Genomic DNA, 13,714 nt, shown 5'->3' with positions numbered 1-13,714 from the left:
CCTTAGTTTCTGAAAAGTGTTGTGTTGAGGTTTGTTGGAGGAGGTTTATCCTTATGCCTTATAAGCCCTTATGGATGAGTGGATAGTGTTATCCTATTCTGGATAACACTATTCTCATCCTATCTTATTCTCCTCCACCTTTACACTTGAAAACCTGTTGCTCTACAAATGAGACCATAACCCATAAAAGTAACCTCGTAGTGGTTACTACTTTAGTTGCAATAATTCTGATTCAGTCCTTCATCAAATCAGAAATTGTCGTATCTACACTTATTATTATTTCATGACACATATGCCTTAGCCACCAAATTAATTACTTAAGATCATTTTATATTTTGGCTAATTAGATAATGGCCATAACACAATTATACAATTATAGAATTATATTTGTGACCCATAAATTGTCAGAAATTCCAACATGGAACACTTATTCCCTTCTGAATGGAACACCATGGAAGAAAAAGTTGGAGGCTTTAAGAGGTTTTGAGCCCTTTCATGTGCAGATCCAGAATCAGGGGACAAAAGGGTGCTCTGAATGGATCCCGTGGCTACAACATGAGACATTGTAAGAGAGAGAGAAAAAAATGGTGATGATGGAGTTGGAGAAGAAGGAAGAAGAAGAAAGGGTGTGAGATTTTTGAGAAGATCGTGGGTATGGATATATGAGAATGGAGGTTGGAAAAATGACCTCTAAATTTGAGATTTAGGAGGGAGAGCCTCGTTTGTATCGAACAATGTTGTTTGTTGTTGATTTGAAAATGAGAAACGGTAAATGCAAAAGAAGTTGCTATCATTGGAGTCAAAATAACTTTGTTCCTTATAATTTTGTCTGTACAAAAAAACAAAAAAAATCTAAACTAGCACTTCACTGAAAGTGAGATAAATTAAATGCTAAAAAATATAATTTCATTAGGTTAAAAGTCAATTAAAAATATGTTATTAATATTATACTATATTAAAAGTCAATTTTTTGTGAGCGACTTTGTTAAAAAAAATAGTTATATACACAAAATGAATTAGTTTTTTTACCCATGAAATAAGAGGACACTCTTAATCATACCAAAATGTCAACTACTTCATATTTTTGTGTAGCGTCACCTATGTTAATAACATGTTAGCTTTTAAATGCATATTTACTCCATTCTTTTATAAGAATAAAATACCAATTCATACCAAAAGATAAATTATCTCATTTTGCCATTAAAATCTAAAATTATGACATGTGTGTTATTTTTTTTTTAATTTTTATAAATATTTTTATAAAAAATAATTAAATAAAACATTTAATTTTAATAGCTAGAAGAAATAATCATCTTTTAATAAGAAAAATACTTTATTTTCTTCCTTTAATTTATTTTTTTGGGCAATTTTCATCATTTGTGTTGCACAAAGATAAATTTTCCATCACATCCGTCGGACATTATCCAACATCATGTTATGCATGGCATTCTCACATGATACATAGAATTATCAAATGCAATTTGGGTCTCTTGCCCTTTAATTTATATAGAACTCACCCATTCTTTTTCTTTTTAGAGTTTAATATCTATATACCATCAATACATCATTCATTATTAATTTGTATTATTTTTAGTTAAGAACTAATAATTATTAGCATATGAATTATATATTATTTGCTAACAGTATAAAAAATACTTACAATATTAATGTGTAAATATTAAATCCTTCCTATTTATGTGATTTTTATCTTACTTGTGCAAAAATGACCTTCTAGAATTCAGTGTGAAGTGTTTATGGACTAATAAAATGTGAGAGAGAGAGAAAAGAATGTTTGGTGCATCCAAATAGATTTTCTGCATGAACACAAATAATCAAATAAACAACATAATTAAATAGAACAATAAAAGAAAATTTGTTAACCGAGTTCAATGCCTACATCCTCGGATATCAAATATATTATTACAAAATATTAGGATTACATGCTTAGAACACTAATAAGTCCAAGGCCCATGACCTACTTATACTTTATACATGCCATAAGAACTTAATATATAAGCTTAGTTTTTTCCAGTGTGAGACTTCATATAATAATATATATTCCAACATTACTTAATCCTCATATTACCTGCTAGAGCACAAGAATTATACACTCTCCCCATATAAGTTGCTTTCATATATAAAATAAACTAACATCCTTCAGTAAAGTCAGAGGTTGTTTGCCAAGTTTTTTACTTTAACCTATCGCATAAGACAATGAATAGAATAGAATATAAACAAAATACTATGCTACCATTCTAAAAAAGGGGAGCCCCACAATATATAATTGTGTAATGAATAGAATTAAATATAGTGAAAACCAAACACTTATACACCACCACAAAGCACAGAGCAACAGTTTCCAAGTTGGAGAAAAAACCACTGCAAAGGATTTGGGTGGAGCTCCTCCACTAGAGATGGAGTTGGCAGTGGTAGCTCCGGAGGTAGATGGCGGTGAAATGCATTAACTGCAGCAGTAACACCATCTTCATTCTCAATCAACTTGGCAATTTCCATTGCTCGAGATTTCACCTGAAGAATTTTTGTTACTATAATATGACTTTGTAAACCAAAAGTATCAGTATCACATTATGGTTTTAAATATCAGAAGGTATAATTTCCAATTAGTGGAATTAAAGCTCGGTTAATGCTATATCCAATAATTTATCATCTGTATTTCCCAAACTAAGATAAGTTATTGATAGATTATTAGTTAATATTTCATTAGGAAAGGAATAGGATAGTTGTTTGTATTGGTATTTAGACAACAACTAAATAATTGGTATAGTTTATTACTTGAAGCTCTAGAGTACTCTTAGTCATTGTGAATTTGCCACTTGTATATAGTTATCCATAGTTGTATTCACTATTCATCAAATCAAGCAATGACATATAAATAATTTATTCTTTATTTTATCTTTGTTAGGAACTGAGTAATTTAGTCTTTATAGTACCAACAAGTTGTTGGTCTAGCAGTATAAGGCATGCTAGATCCTTAGAAAGAGCAAAATGTTAAGGGTTCGAGCCATACTTGTTGGGAGAGGCAATCACGCACCCAAAATGGATTCGTTCCTTACCCATTGGGTAGGATACCGTTGATAGTACCAAAAAAAGAGTAATTTTATAGCATTCTTAGTAGATTGTTATTATCATCCTATCATTTACATGATGAATGCTATTCCAGATTATTTCAATTCATCATCAAGTGTTTAATTGCTTATTCATAGAGTTTGAAATTACCTCTGGCTGGAGCATGAATTTGATGGCATCTGATAAATGCTGAACACTGAGTTGAGATATGGGAATTGGGGCAGGTCCCAGCCCTTTCTGATATATTCTGTCTCCCCAAAAGAATTGATCTCCAAAGAATGGAACAATGGTTGTAGGACACTGCAAGTTATGATCTTGAAATTAGAGAAAAAAGAAAACAATATATGAATGCTTATAATTCTTATAACCACATAATATCTCTTGTACAACACTATTGAACAATACCCCAGCTTTCAGTCCTGTGGCTGTGGTTCCAGCACCACCATGATGCACCTGCAATTTTGTGCCATAACATCATCAGTTAATTTGTCTTTATTTTGTGATTAGATATGTGAGTGAACATTCCAAATCAACCCCCTTGCATTTCTTTCTTTTTGCTTCTGTGGAAACAATTTTTCACAAATAGTCAGGACTTTACCTTACCCAGACCCTACTAAGTGACAGCCTCGTGCACCGAGTCACCTTTTTTTTAAGTGGGACTTGCTATTAGGAAACAATTATAGTGAAGGTATTAAACTATAAATGAAATGTAAATCACTATGGCACCCTCCAAAAAAATTTCTACTTTTCCAAATGATCGACGACGAGAAAACGTAGATGGAACTCACCACAGCAGAACATTGAGGAAACAACCAGTCATGAGGGCATTCCTCAAGAAGGAAAACGTTGTCATCAACTTCTTCCACTACATAATGTAAAACATCATGCAACTTTAGGTGTATCAAACTAAAGAAAATATTATACAACTTGGTGGTTATAACTTATACGAAAAGGAAGATTCTGCAAGCATGCCTTAGATGTACACGAGATATATAAATGTATTTGAGTGGGCTAACATTGTGATAATATCAATATTATTAGAGTATGAACACACTGTAAATGATAGAGTGCAGTAGGATTAGGATTGATCTGCAACTGTCTCTGATAAGCTATAAAGCACTGATACTTCAATAACTTTCATGAATCCGTATCCATTACATATCCGATGCCGATACTCTATGATGCTTCATCGATACGTACTCATAGTGTATCAAAATTATTATTTTTTTGAAAAAATAAAAGATTTATAAATCTGATACTTTCTGGATACGTATCCGATACTCGTATCGGTATTAGTGCTTCATAGCTGATGAGTCAGCAGAGGCAGTTAGGGCTTGTGCGAGCTGTACAAATTGACCATTATATGTATAGGATTCTTTTCTCTTGTGGCTGATTCAAAACAATCATTTTTCAATAAAATAGGTTCAGTTACATTTTCAGTTTCTCTCTTCTGTCTCTGCATAATTTTACTTTCTTACAAATATGTGCTGAAATATTCAACCTCTATGCTTTAGCATTTAGGTGTTAGTTTCAGCACTTCTTTATTAATTATTACTCTAGATAGTGAGTTTTTACAATATTACTATGTTTGTATTCCTTTGTAAAGTAAAGAAAAATTATCAAAATTTTGTAGAATCACTGCATGTTATCTTATAGTTCATCACTCATCCCTGAAAGGAGAATTTCAGACTCCAAAGAAAAAAATGACATAAAAGAATGAGAAAAGCAATCAAATAACTCTCAAGTGAAACTGATCTGCTATATTCTATATGCAAATTCATAAAAATGTAAAAGAAAGAAAATTAACAAAGCAGAGAAATAAATAAACAGAAGAGGAAATGCTAGTATTAACCATATTGTCTTCTGTCTATTCGATGGCACTGACACTAACAAATGACAGATCATGGAACTCAAAATCAAATACTATAAGATCCTTAACAACAATGACTATATGGAAAAAGGAAAGATGAGGGAGGAACAGAACTGAGGGAAAATACTTACGACTCCCGAGATTCCCCCATCCCCGATGAATAATTCCCCGCTGTTCAGTATCCTTAAGTGCCTCCATTATAACATCAGTAGTTCTTTTAGGATCTTCAATAGTCTAACAAGTAAAACACAGCATTTTCATTTAGAGAACTCAAAAATGTTTTAAAAGTTTGATAATGGTATAAATAAAGGCATAAAATGTCGACTCGCTAGCTCTAGCATATACACATATAAATAGTTATGTTGGTTCTATTATATAAACTCAAAGCCTCTAGTCAGATCAATATGCCAAGTCACCCCATAGAACACAGATCAAGAATTTCCAAATTTAACAGGTCACGAAAATTTTCGTGAATTTTGGATATTTCCCTTGGTTCCATCTCTTGTTCTACACCATTGAACAAAGGCTATGTGATGAACAATAACTTGAGTAGCAATTCAAATGATAGAGTGAAATTAAAGTAGTACTACAATCTAAATATGACTTGGACAAAGAAACCATTTTGTTTGCTTCAAATAAAGATGCGAGTATGGCCTCCCAATAATTTAGTAAATATTAAACACCTATAAGTTCGTAGTAGTACACGTGAAATCCAGAACGCAAAAATTAAAACAAAACAAAAAAGTTACTAACCACATATTTGTCCATATAAAATGACTTAATTCAAGTGAAAATTACATACCATGCTCCCAAACCCAAAATATAATGGTTTGGGTCCATTTTTAATCCATTGAACAAAATCTTCTCGCGGTTGATATTTTGATCCAAGGTTTAAGAAACAATAACCAACAACATCAACTAAAGGGCCCCAGTCTGCAAATTTGTTAAACTTCGTTAGTCTTGGTAGCAGCACTTTTAAGTTAAGACAGAAAGCAAAACATGTCTATCAGCACATGTAGAAATAATGATATTATCAACAGAAAATGTGTCCTGCACTTAATATGATAATATGATTTAGAGTTAAATGAAATCATTTTTTAAACACAGCAGTTACGAAACCCTCCTTGATAAAACTTTACGAAATGAGATTAGAAAACATATCAAACTATAAAATCATAGCACATAAAACTTCATATATTCACAGCTCAATAATATATCTCAAATCATCTCCAAGTAAAAAGCTGCTGTGCAACTAATGCTACTCTTGAAAGTAATGACAGTTGAACTTATCTCATTCGTAGAAGACTTAAATGACAAAATGATTATTCATTTAAAAAGAACAAAACATCAGATTAAGTAACTGTCTATAAATCCTTTTGCATACCATTTGGTTTTGGAACAACATAAGGACTCCACATATAGCTAGTTGGTAAATGAGATATTGATCCACGGTACATGCTGAAGTATGCAATAGGAGCAAGCTTCAATTTCCTTTTCCTGAAGTCATTGATAATTCCTCGTATCCCCCACCATATTAATAGATCGACAATTACATAGGACAGCTGGTAGCAGAGACGAAATAATGAAACAGGTTTACTGGTAAACTAATCTGGCAATCTTTTTAATAAATTATCAAATTCAGATAGCAAGAAATTGTTGCAGCAAAGTATATACCCAATTACCAGCCGGAGGAACACGTGCCAATGGGTGTGGGAAGTCATATGTTGGCCTGCCTATTGAAAAAATTATATGTAAGAAGTTAACTCAAAAAGAAATTCAAAAGAACCTATATTATCACGTTAATAAGTAATTGTTGTTAAACCATTTTATAGTTTTATTAGAATACAAAGTTGGAGGTATTTTAACAAAGAAAAAGATGAAACTTGAAAGGTTCAATGCCTCTCTCTCCCCTGATCCTTCCCCCTTTAAACCATAAATTATAAGCTAAGGAGATGACTAATAGTGTTTCTCTGATGTCTGAGAATAACTGATATGCTAATGCCCTCACCCTCAAATATTAACAAAATCAATGATAGAACGGATCAACATTTTTTATCTGATTCTGTATCCTCTGTTCTCTAAATCTAAGCAACACAACATTTTAAAGGGTCAACTATGTAGTCCTTGAAAGATAATGCACATTATTTAACAACTGAATAATGGATAATCATTTTATATGAAAAACGTTGCATTTATACGAATATTTGAAGCAGCAGTTATTCCTGGTTGTACTTAATACATGATATCTGCACTGTTTTACATTTAACTATTTCAAATAAGGGTTCATGAAATAATCTATATCTTGTTATGATTCTTTGTTCCATATGTAAATTGACATAATGTTAATATTTCCACTCAATGGTTATATAACAATTTAAACTCACGTCCAAGGCATTGTGAAGAAGATGTGAAGGGGCACCCCAAGGGCTTCAGCAACGTGCGCATGTCCTGCAAGTCAGAACACAAGATATAGTTCTATATAATTCAGTCATTGAAAAACATGAGCCAGACAAATTTGCAAAACATCAAAAAATAAACAAACATGCATGCTTAATGAAAGGAACCTGGTTTTAGAGTTTAGAGTCCCTTATGAATTTGATAAACAACATTTTCAAAAGAATACTGCTATTTTTCATGCTTTGAAAATGGTCGTCCCTGAACTTCATACTTCGGTTTATAACTGATCAATCAGTTTATTGCCAAACTGATTACTACAAAGATCTTAATTTTGCTTTACTTTCTACCTAAAAGTTTAAGTTCACGATCAAAGGAAATATAAGCTGAAGCCCATATTAATGTTTATAACTGTTGAAAATTACTTGAGTGTAAATGTGCAAGATGCTAATGCACTCGATTCTGTTATAACTTACCAAGTAGCCAATTGCGAGTCTGTGACTCAAACATTAGGGTCAATCAGTTGAAAATGTTTGGTAAAAATAATGGCTGAAACAATATACAATGTTAATATGGCAATGCCATGAATATTGTATAAGTTCAAAATTCAAATGGTACACATCAATTGGAGGTAGTCTCAAGGCTAACGACAGAAAGATCAAATATCAAATATGATAATTGATAAGCATATATGTTACAAGAATTATTAGTAATTGAATATAAGCAAATAAGTGAATAATAAGCAAGATATAAGATGAAGAAATGCATAATACAATATTCTTCTAACCACTGACCATAAGCAGTAGCATTGGCAATAATAGCCTGAGCTCGAAAAGGAACACCAGTTTCCAAATCAGGTGCTGTGCATGCTGGAAGAAGAGAATCAATTATGCCCTTCAGCTGCTTTCTTTGGATAGATATTTCAGTAGGACCAGACGGTATTAAACCTTTATTCCTCACCATATCTATTATTGAAATAACTCATTTAGTATATGTCAAGAGCCAACACTACTAAAACTTAAACCTTTAGGTGACGGCTCACGATTGGTTTTATTTTATATCTATCATGCCCCTCAAGCAAGGATGGAATGGCAAGGATTGAACTCTTGACCAATCGATCATAGAGACTTTGGTAACATGTCTAGAAAAATAACCAACTTTCCGAAAAGCCTAAATTTTTACAAGAAGCCTCATGGTTAGATTTATATATAGTAATATATGAGAAAAATATAAAATTAGTAAAAAGAGAAGAGATGTAAGATTAAAACAGACACGTGATTATTTCACCCACTTTTCAAGTAATGAGAAACTGAGCCAATATTAGAGGAGTGTCAAAACCAGAAATATTGTTCATTTTATGCATTATCTTGATAAACATTGGTGGCATGATTTTAAGAAAATTCATTATGAAGAAACAGCATGAGGAAAGAAAGCAAAAAATCTTCTATATTGATCCTGGAAAAGTCTTCAATAAAACTTTGAAGGTGGCCTTTACAAAAAATACTCTTCAGACAAGTGAATTTATTTGTGCACCAAGAGGATAGACAACATGGATTCTCCTATGTTTTCTTAACACCAAATTGAATTGGTGAGTAAAAGAGAATGAGGTAAAAGAGGCTCTATGGCCAAGTTAAAAACAAAGTACAGATTGTAATTCAATGAATTAGATACTAATGGAAGTATTAGAAAGGAACCTCTTACATTCTGCCAATACACGAGGATCACCACCCAAAGGATAGAAATCTACACCCGCGGACTTCACAAATGTGCCAAAATTAGAATGAGTTGCCAGCCTAATATGATGACCATACTCCTGCAAGGAAATATTTCATCATCTCTGGTAATAAGAAAGTCTGGACTCATGAAAGGCAACAGTTGGGAATATAATTCATTGACAGTAGTAGGAAAATGGTTGATTTTGCATTCTTCCAAATAAGTGATCACTACAAATCTCATGACAGCAATTAGGTACATCTACAAGCTGTATCTTGACAATGTAATTGCCAATATAAATGAAATAAATGCCTGCATAATATGCTATGTTTTTTGTCGAAGTAACAACAGGCCTACTAAGACAAGTCAAGGTCAAGAAGTAGTACTAGTAATAAGTTAAGTATACTGGGGTTGAAGTCTAACACCCCAGGTCCCAGCCTTGACATGCAACCCATCTGGGCCCTTGAATTTATTGAGTGTGTCACCCTCACGCTTAAATACTCCTAGCAGTATTTTATTCCCCTAAAGGGAGCCTCCGCGACTCGAACCCATGACCTCAAGGACTTATAATCATTGACCATTGAATCACCCAGATGAGTCGCATATCAAGGCTGGGGTGTTACATTTAAAAAAGGCACAGTCATGATGGTATCAAGAAGTTGATAAAGTTCTTAGGGAGGAAAGTTACAAGATACTAGCAATAAAAAGGACTTGGGTTCATTGTCCTCGATCTCACAAGACCGAGATGTCATTTACATGTTTATATATGAGAGGAACATCTTACAAATTTACAGTGCTTGCAGTAGATAAGGGACACTGGGTAGATGATGAAAAGATGATACCTGTTTGTGGGATGTAAACAAGAATTCCATTCACACGTAAAAAGAAGGTGAAATCTTAACCCTTAGAACTACTAAAGTAAGAAACTACACATAACACTTGGATCTTCCTAACAATCCAGTAGCAAAATTGCTGGGTATTTTCTTACTAACAGGTCTTCATCAAACTGAAAGAGCATGCAGATCAATTGGGATAAGCTTACGGATTCAACTTGGACTATCAAAACTCAGTAAAACTACAGAAGACCAGAGGGTAAGGCCTGTCCAAGTGGCATGATTTCCAGGAAGGTGTTATCCCAAAATTCGAATTTAGGCCTCATATTAAAGTAAAATACATGTCAACAATTTTATTCACATTAAATTCATATCCTAGATTTTTTGCAATCTATAGTAGAAACAAAATATAACCCCGATTCAATAAGCAATGACATGAACCACATTTATTTGACATTTCAAGTTTCTAGTGCTCCAATGAATTGAATGGAAATATTCAAACATGCCTGAAGTCTTTTTGCAATGGGCAGGAAAGGTTGTACATCACCTCTAGTTCCAACCACGAGTATGACAATTTGTAACCGTGGTATTGCCTTTTTTGTTTCAGAAGTTAAGTTTCCACTCACTGTTGACACTTCGAAAGAATGCAGCTCCAACAATTCTGATGCAACAAGTGTACTTTTTTCTAGATCAACTTCAACAGTCCCATCATTTTGTATCTTCACTAGGTTAGCAATCAGTTTTTGCTGATAAGTAACATAAGAAAGTTTGGTGATCAATCAAAAATAATCTATCAACTCTGATGCATAAACCACAATTGCCGAGCACAATTTCAGAACAAATCTACAAAGGCATGCAACATATTTTTCAAATACACCTAAAAACAAGTGACGGATGGAGAGACATAAAGGTTTTTAAGAAGTAGACAAGCTCTAAACACTTCCTCGTGGCCAGAAAAGGTAACATGATGGAGATATTATACATTTACATATATGCAGCTATGGCGATTTAATACAGAGTAACAATATTAAACTAATTACAAAACCGTTGTATCTAGATTCTAAATCACCGGAGAAGCAACAACATGCCAAATAAGAAGAACAAAATTATAAATAAATAAAATGTGAGGTCAGCACATTGACATGAAGATACAAAAAAGACTATATGCATAATTACTCAACCTTAATAGAACAGAACATACAAAAAAAGACTACTATATAAGCATAACTTACTCAAATTAGAATAAAAAGTCACAAGCATAAGTATAAAAAGTTAAGACTATATGCATAATATAACATGTGTATCCACCTTCTCACGCTCCGATAGCCTGTCCAATATTCGTTCAAGGCTTGGAGACCTCAATTTCTCTCTCATAGATTTCGAAAACATAATCTCATTGTCAGCAATAAGCAAGTTCCTCTCAGTTCCAGCAGTCTCTGATGAAATGGTCCAAATATTCAAGAACAAATACAGAATTCTAAAGCATGTAAAATTAAAATATCAAAAGAACAAGTTAAAATTAATCCTATAAGAGTTAGCCAGGTACACAAAGGTAAAAATATTAGTTAAGCTGAAAAAAATAGGAGTCATAAAAGAAATTTTGACTTTAAGACTTAAAGCTGTTGACTATTGAGCACTAACCTCTTTGAGGTGAAGAACTAGCTTCTGATGAATTCTGCACCTTAGAAGAAGCCAAATCAAACTTTTTATCTTGTGACATGTTGCCAACTTTTACCAATTCATCATCATTCATTTTACTAAGATATTTCTTTTGTTTGCTATCAAAATCTTCTAATAATTCTTTGGACAAGTATTCAATCCCATTACTTCCCATTCCCAGAATCTATACTTTCAATTCTCAGCAATTCTTTAACAGTAAACAACAATCATACCCTCCCCTCACAACAAAACTCTAACACCATATATCTAAAAATAAGAAAAATAATAATTAAAAAAAGTGCTAAGCTCACAAGGGCTTCAACAACACTTTCAGGTTATCTAAATACTGCAACCTCCTTTTAACTTTTTTGCTATACTAAATTCACTCATAAACACATGGAAAGTGGGGCTCCTTAAAAAACAGAAACAGTACTTAATAATTGAAAGCTTTTTTGTAATGAACATGCTTGTGAACAACTAGTTCAACTCCACCAGTTACTCAAGCATAAAGAACGTTTTGTGAGCATAAAGTTCAAACCTTTTTCCAATTCTAAGCTTGACCCAGTTTAAGTTTCAGGCTCAACTCACTATATAGTTGGCGTTGAGCAGAAAAAAAACAGTTTCAACTAAAAGCAGAAAACAAAATCCCAAAATTACTCAGAAAAGCTTCACGTAACAGAAACTGAAGATGAAATTGGAATAACATGGGATAAAAGAAACATCTTATCCAAGGTTGCACACCAATCATGTGATTACAAATGATTCTGTTCAGAGAGAAAATTGGACAAAAAATGAAAATTTATTAGAGAAAAAATACTGATTTTTTGTTTCATGTGGTTGAGGTGGACAGGTGGTGGTTGTTTTGGACAAGGAAGTACTTAGTTTCATTCAGCGTCTCAACCATAACAATGAATGTTGTTTAAAGAAACCCCAATAGAATCTGTGTACCTTTGAGTGAGTAATACTATAACAGTGCCTGTTTAATTATAATATATATATATATATATATATATATATATTATATAGTTAAGGAGCATGTTAGCATTATATATATTATTTTTAGTTTTATTTATAAATTGTATGATCGTAATCGTTTATGTTTGGATATATTAATTAACATTTGAACATGGGATATAACTCATATAAGTAATTTATGAATAAATTACATAATAATATGATTTTATTTGTTATGATATGAATATTTTAATTATTTTTTACATATTTTTAAATATATATATATATATTTTAATCGATATTTATTTATTATCGATTATTCAAAAAGTAATATAAATGAATGATAAGTGATGTATTATATATAAAAAAATTATATTGACAATGTATAGATGTTATACTTATACTTAAAAATGACATGATAAATATTTGTAATATAAAGTTTGATGAAAGAGTAAATGAAAGTAAGATAATATTAAAATAAATAGTAAAATGAGAATTGACATTTCAACACAAACAAATAAGCCAATCGAATAAACTCCATATGAGTCATATTTTTGAGCTTTTTTTTCTATAAAAATAAATTGAGTTTATAATCATTGTTAAATATACTTCTGCAGCTTATTTTAAAAATAAGTACACAAACTTTATTGTATACCAAATAAATACTAACTGCCTCATTTTATGAATGTGACTTATTTTGTCGGAGAATTTTAAGTTTATTAGCATTAAAATATGAAATAAAAATATTTTGATGAAAACAATATCAGAAAATTAAAAAGTTGTGTGGTTTGGGTACTAAAAACTGAAAAAGTAAGTTTGAATATAGACCAATAAAACTATATCTATTCCGTCTTTATACTATTTTTACTATTATCAAGGGATTTGTGATCAGACTTTGTAATTTTGGCTTACCTTATACTACAATTATTAAAAATTTATATTTTGATCCTATCATCTTAAATATCTTTCTAAAATTAAATACGATTAAATATGTATACATTAACAATATGGGTATTTTTTATACTATCAATAAATCATTTATCATTCATATATTAATAAGCATTGACTCTCAGACAAAATAATACAAATCAAAGTAAATGATGTGCTGACAGTGTAAAAAATTTACATTGACGAGGAGTAGATTTTAAACTCAATTAAATATATCGTCACACTAATATTAATGTATAATAACATTAAGAGTAAA

General features: G+C 31.7%; 1 protein-coding gene across 1 annotated transcript; it reads right to left on the bottom strand.

Moving 5' to 3' along the window:
- On the bottom strand, positions 2,109–12,493 carry LOC109363296 (sterol 3-beta-glucosyltransferase UGT80B1-like). Its single transcript, XM_019609509.1, has 14 exons — positions 11,539–12,493; positions 11,206–11,333; positions 10,404–10,643; positions 9,053–9,164; positions 8,146–8,316; positions 7,342–7,405; positions 6,632–6,686; positions 6,342–6,519; positions 5,760–5,890; positions 5,089–5,191; positions 3,876–3,952; positions 3,493–3,540; positions 3,238–3,387; positions 2,109–2,529 (listed from the first exon to the last, which is right to left on the bottom strand). Exons 1-14 carry the CDS (start codon positions 11,729–11,731, stop codon positions 2,326–2,328), a joined length of 1,854 nt encoding a protein of 617 aa, XP_019465054.1. The 5' UTR covers positions 11,732–12,493; the 3' UTR covers positions 2,109–2,325.

The sequence above is a fragment of the Lupinus angustifolius genome, chromosome LG13, assembly GCF_001865875.1.
Source record: "Lupinus angustifolius cultivar Tanjil chromosome LG13, LupAngTanjil_v1.0, whole genome shotgun sequence".
In the NCBI taxonomy this organism is placed as follows: Eukaryota; Viridiplantae; Streptophyta; class Magnoliopsida; order Fabales; family Fabaceae; genus Lupinus; species Lupinus angustifolius.
This window is presented reverse-complemented; position numbering and strand designations above follow the sequence as displayed.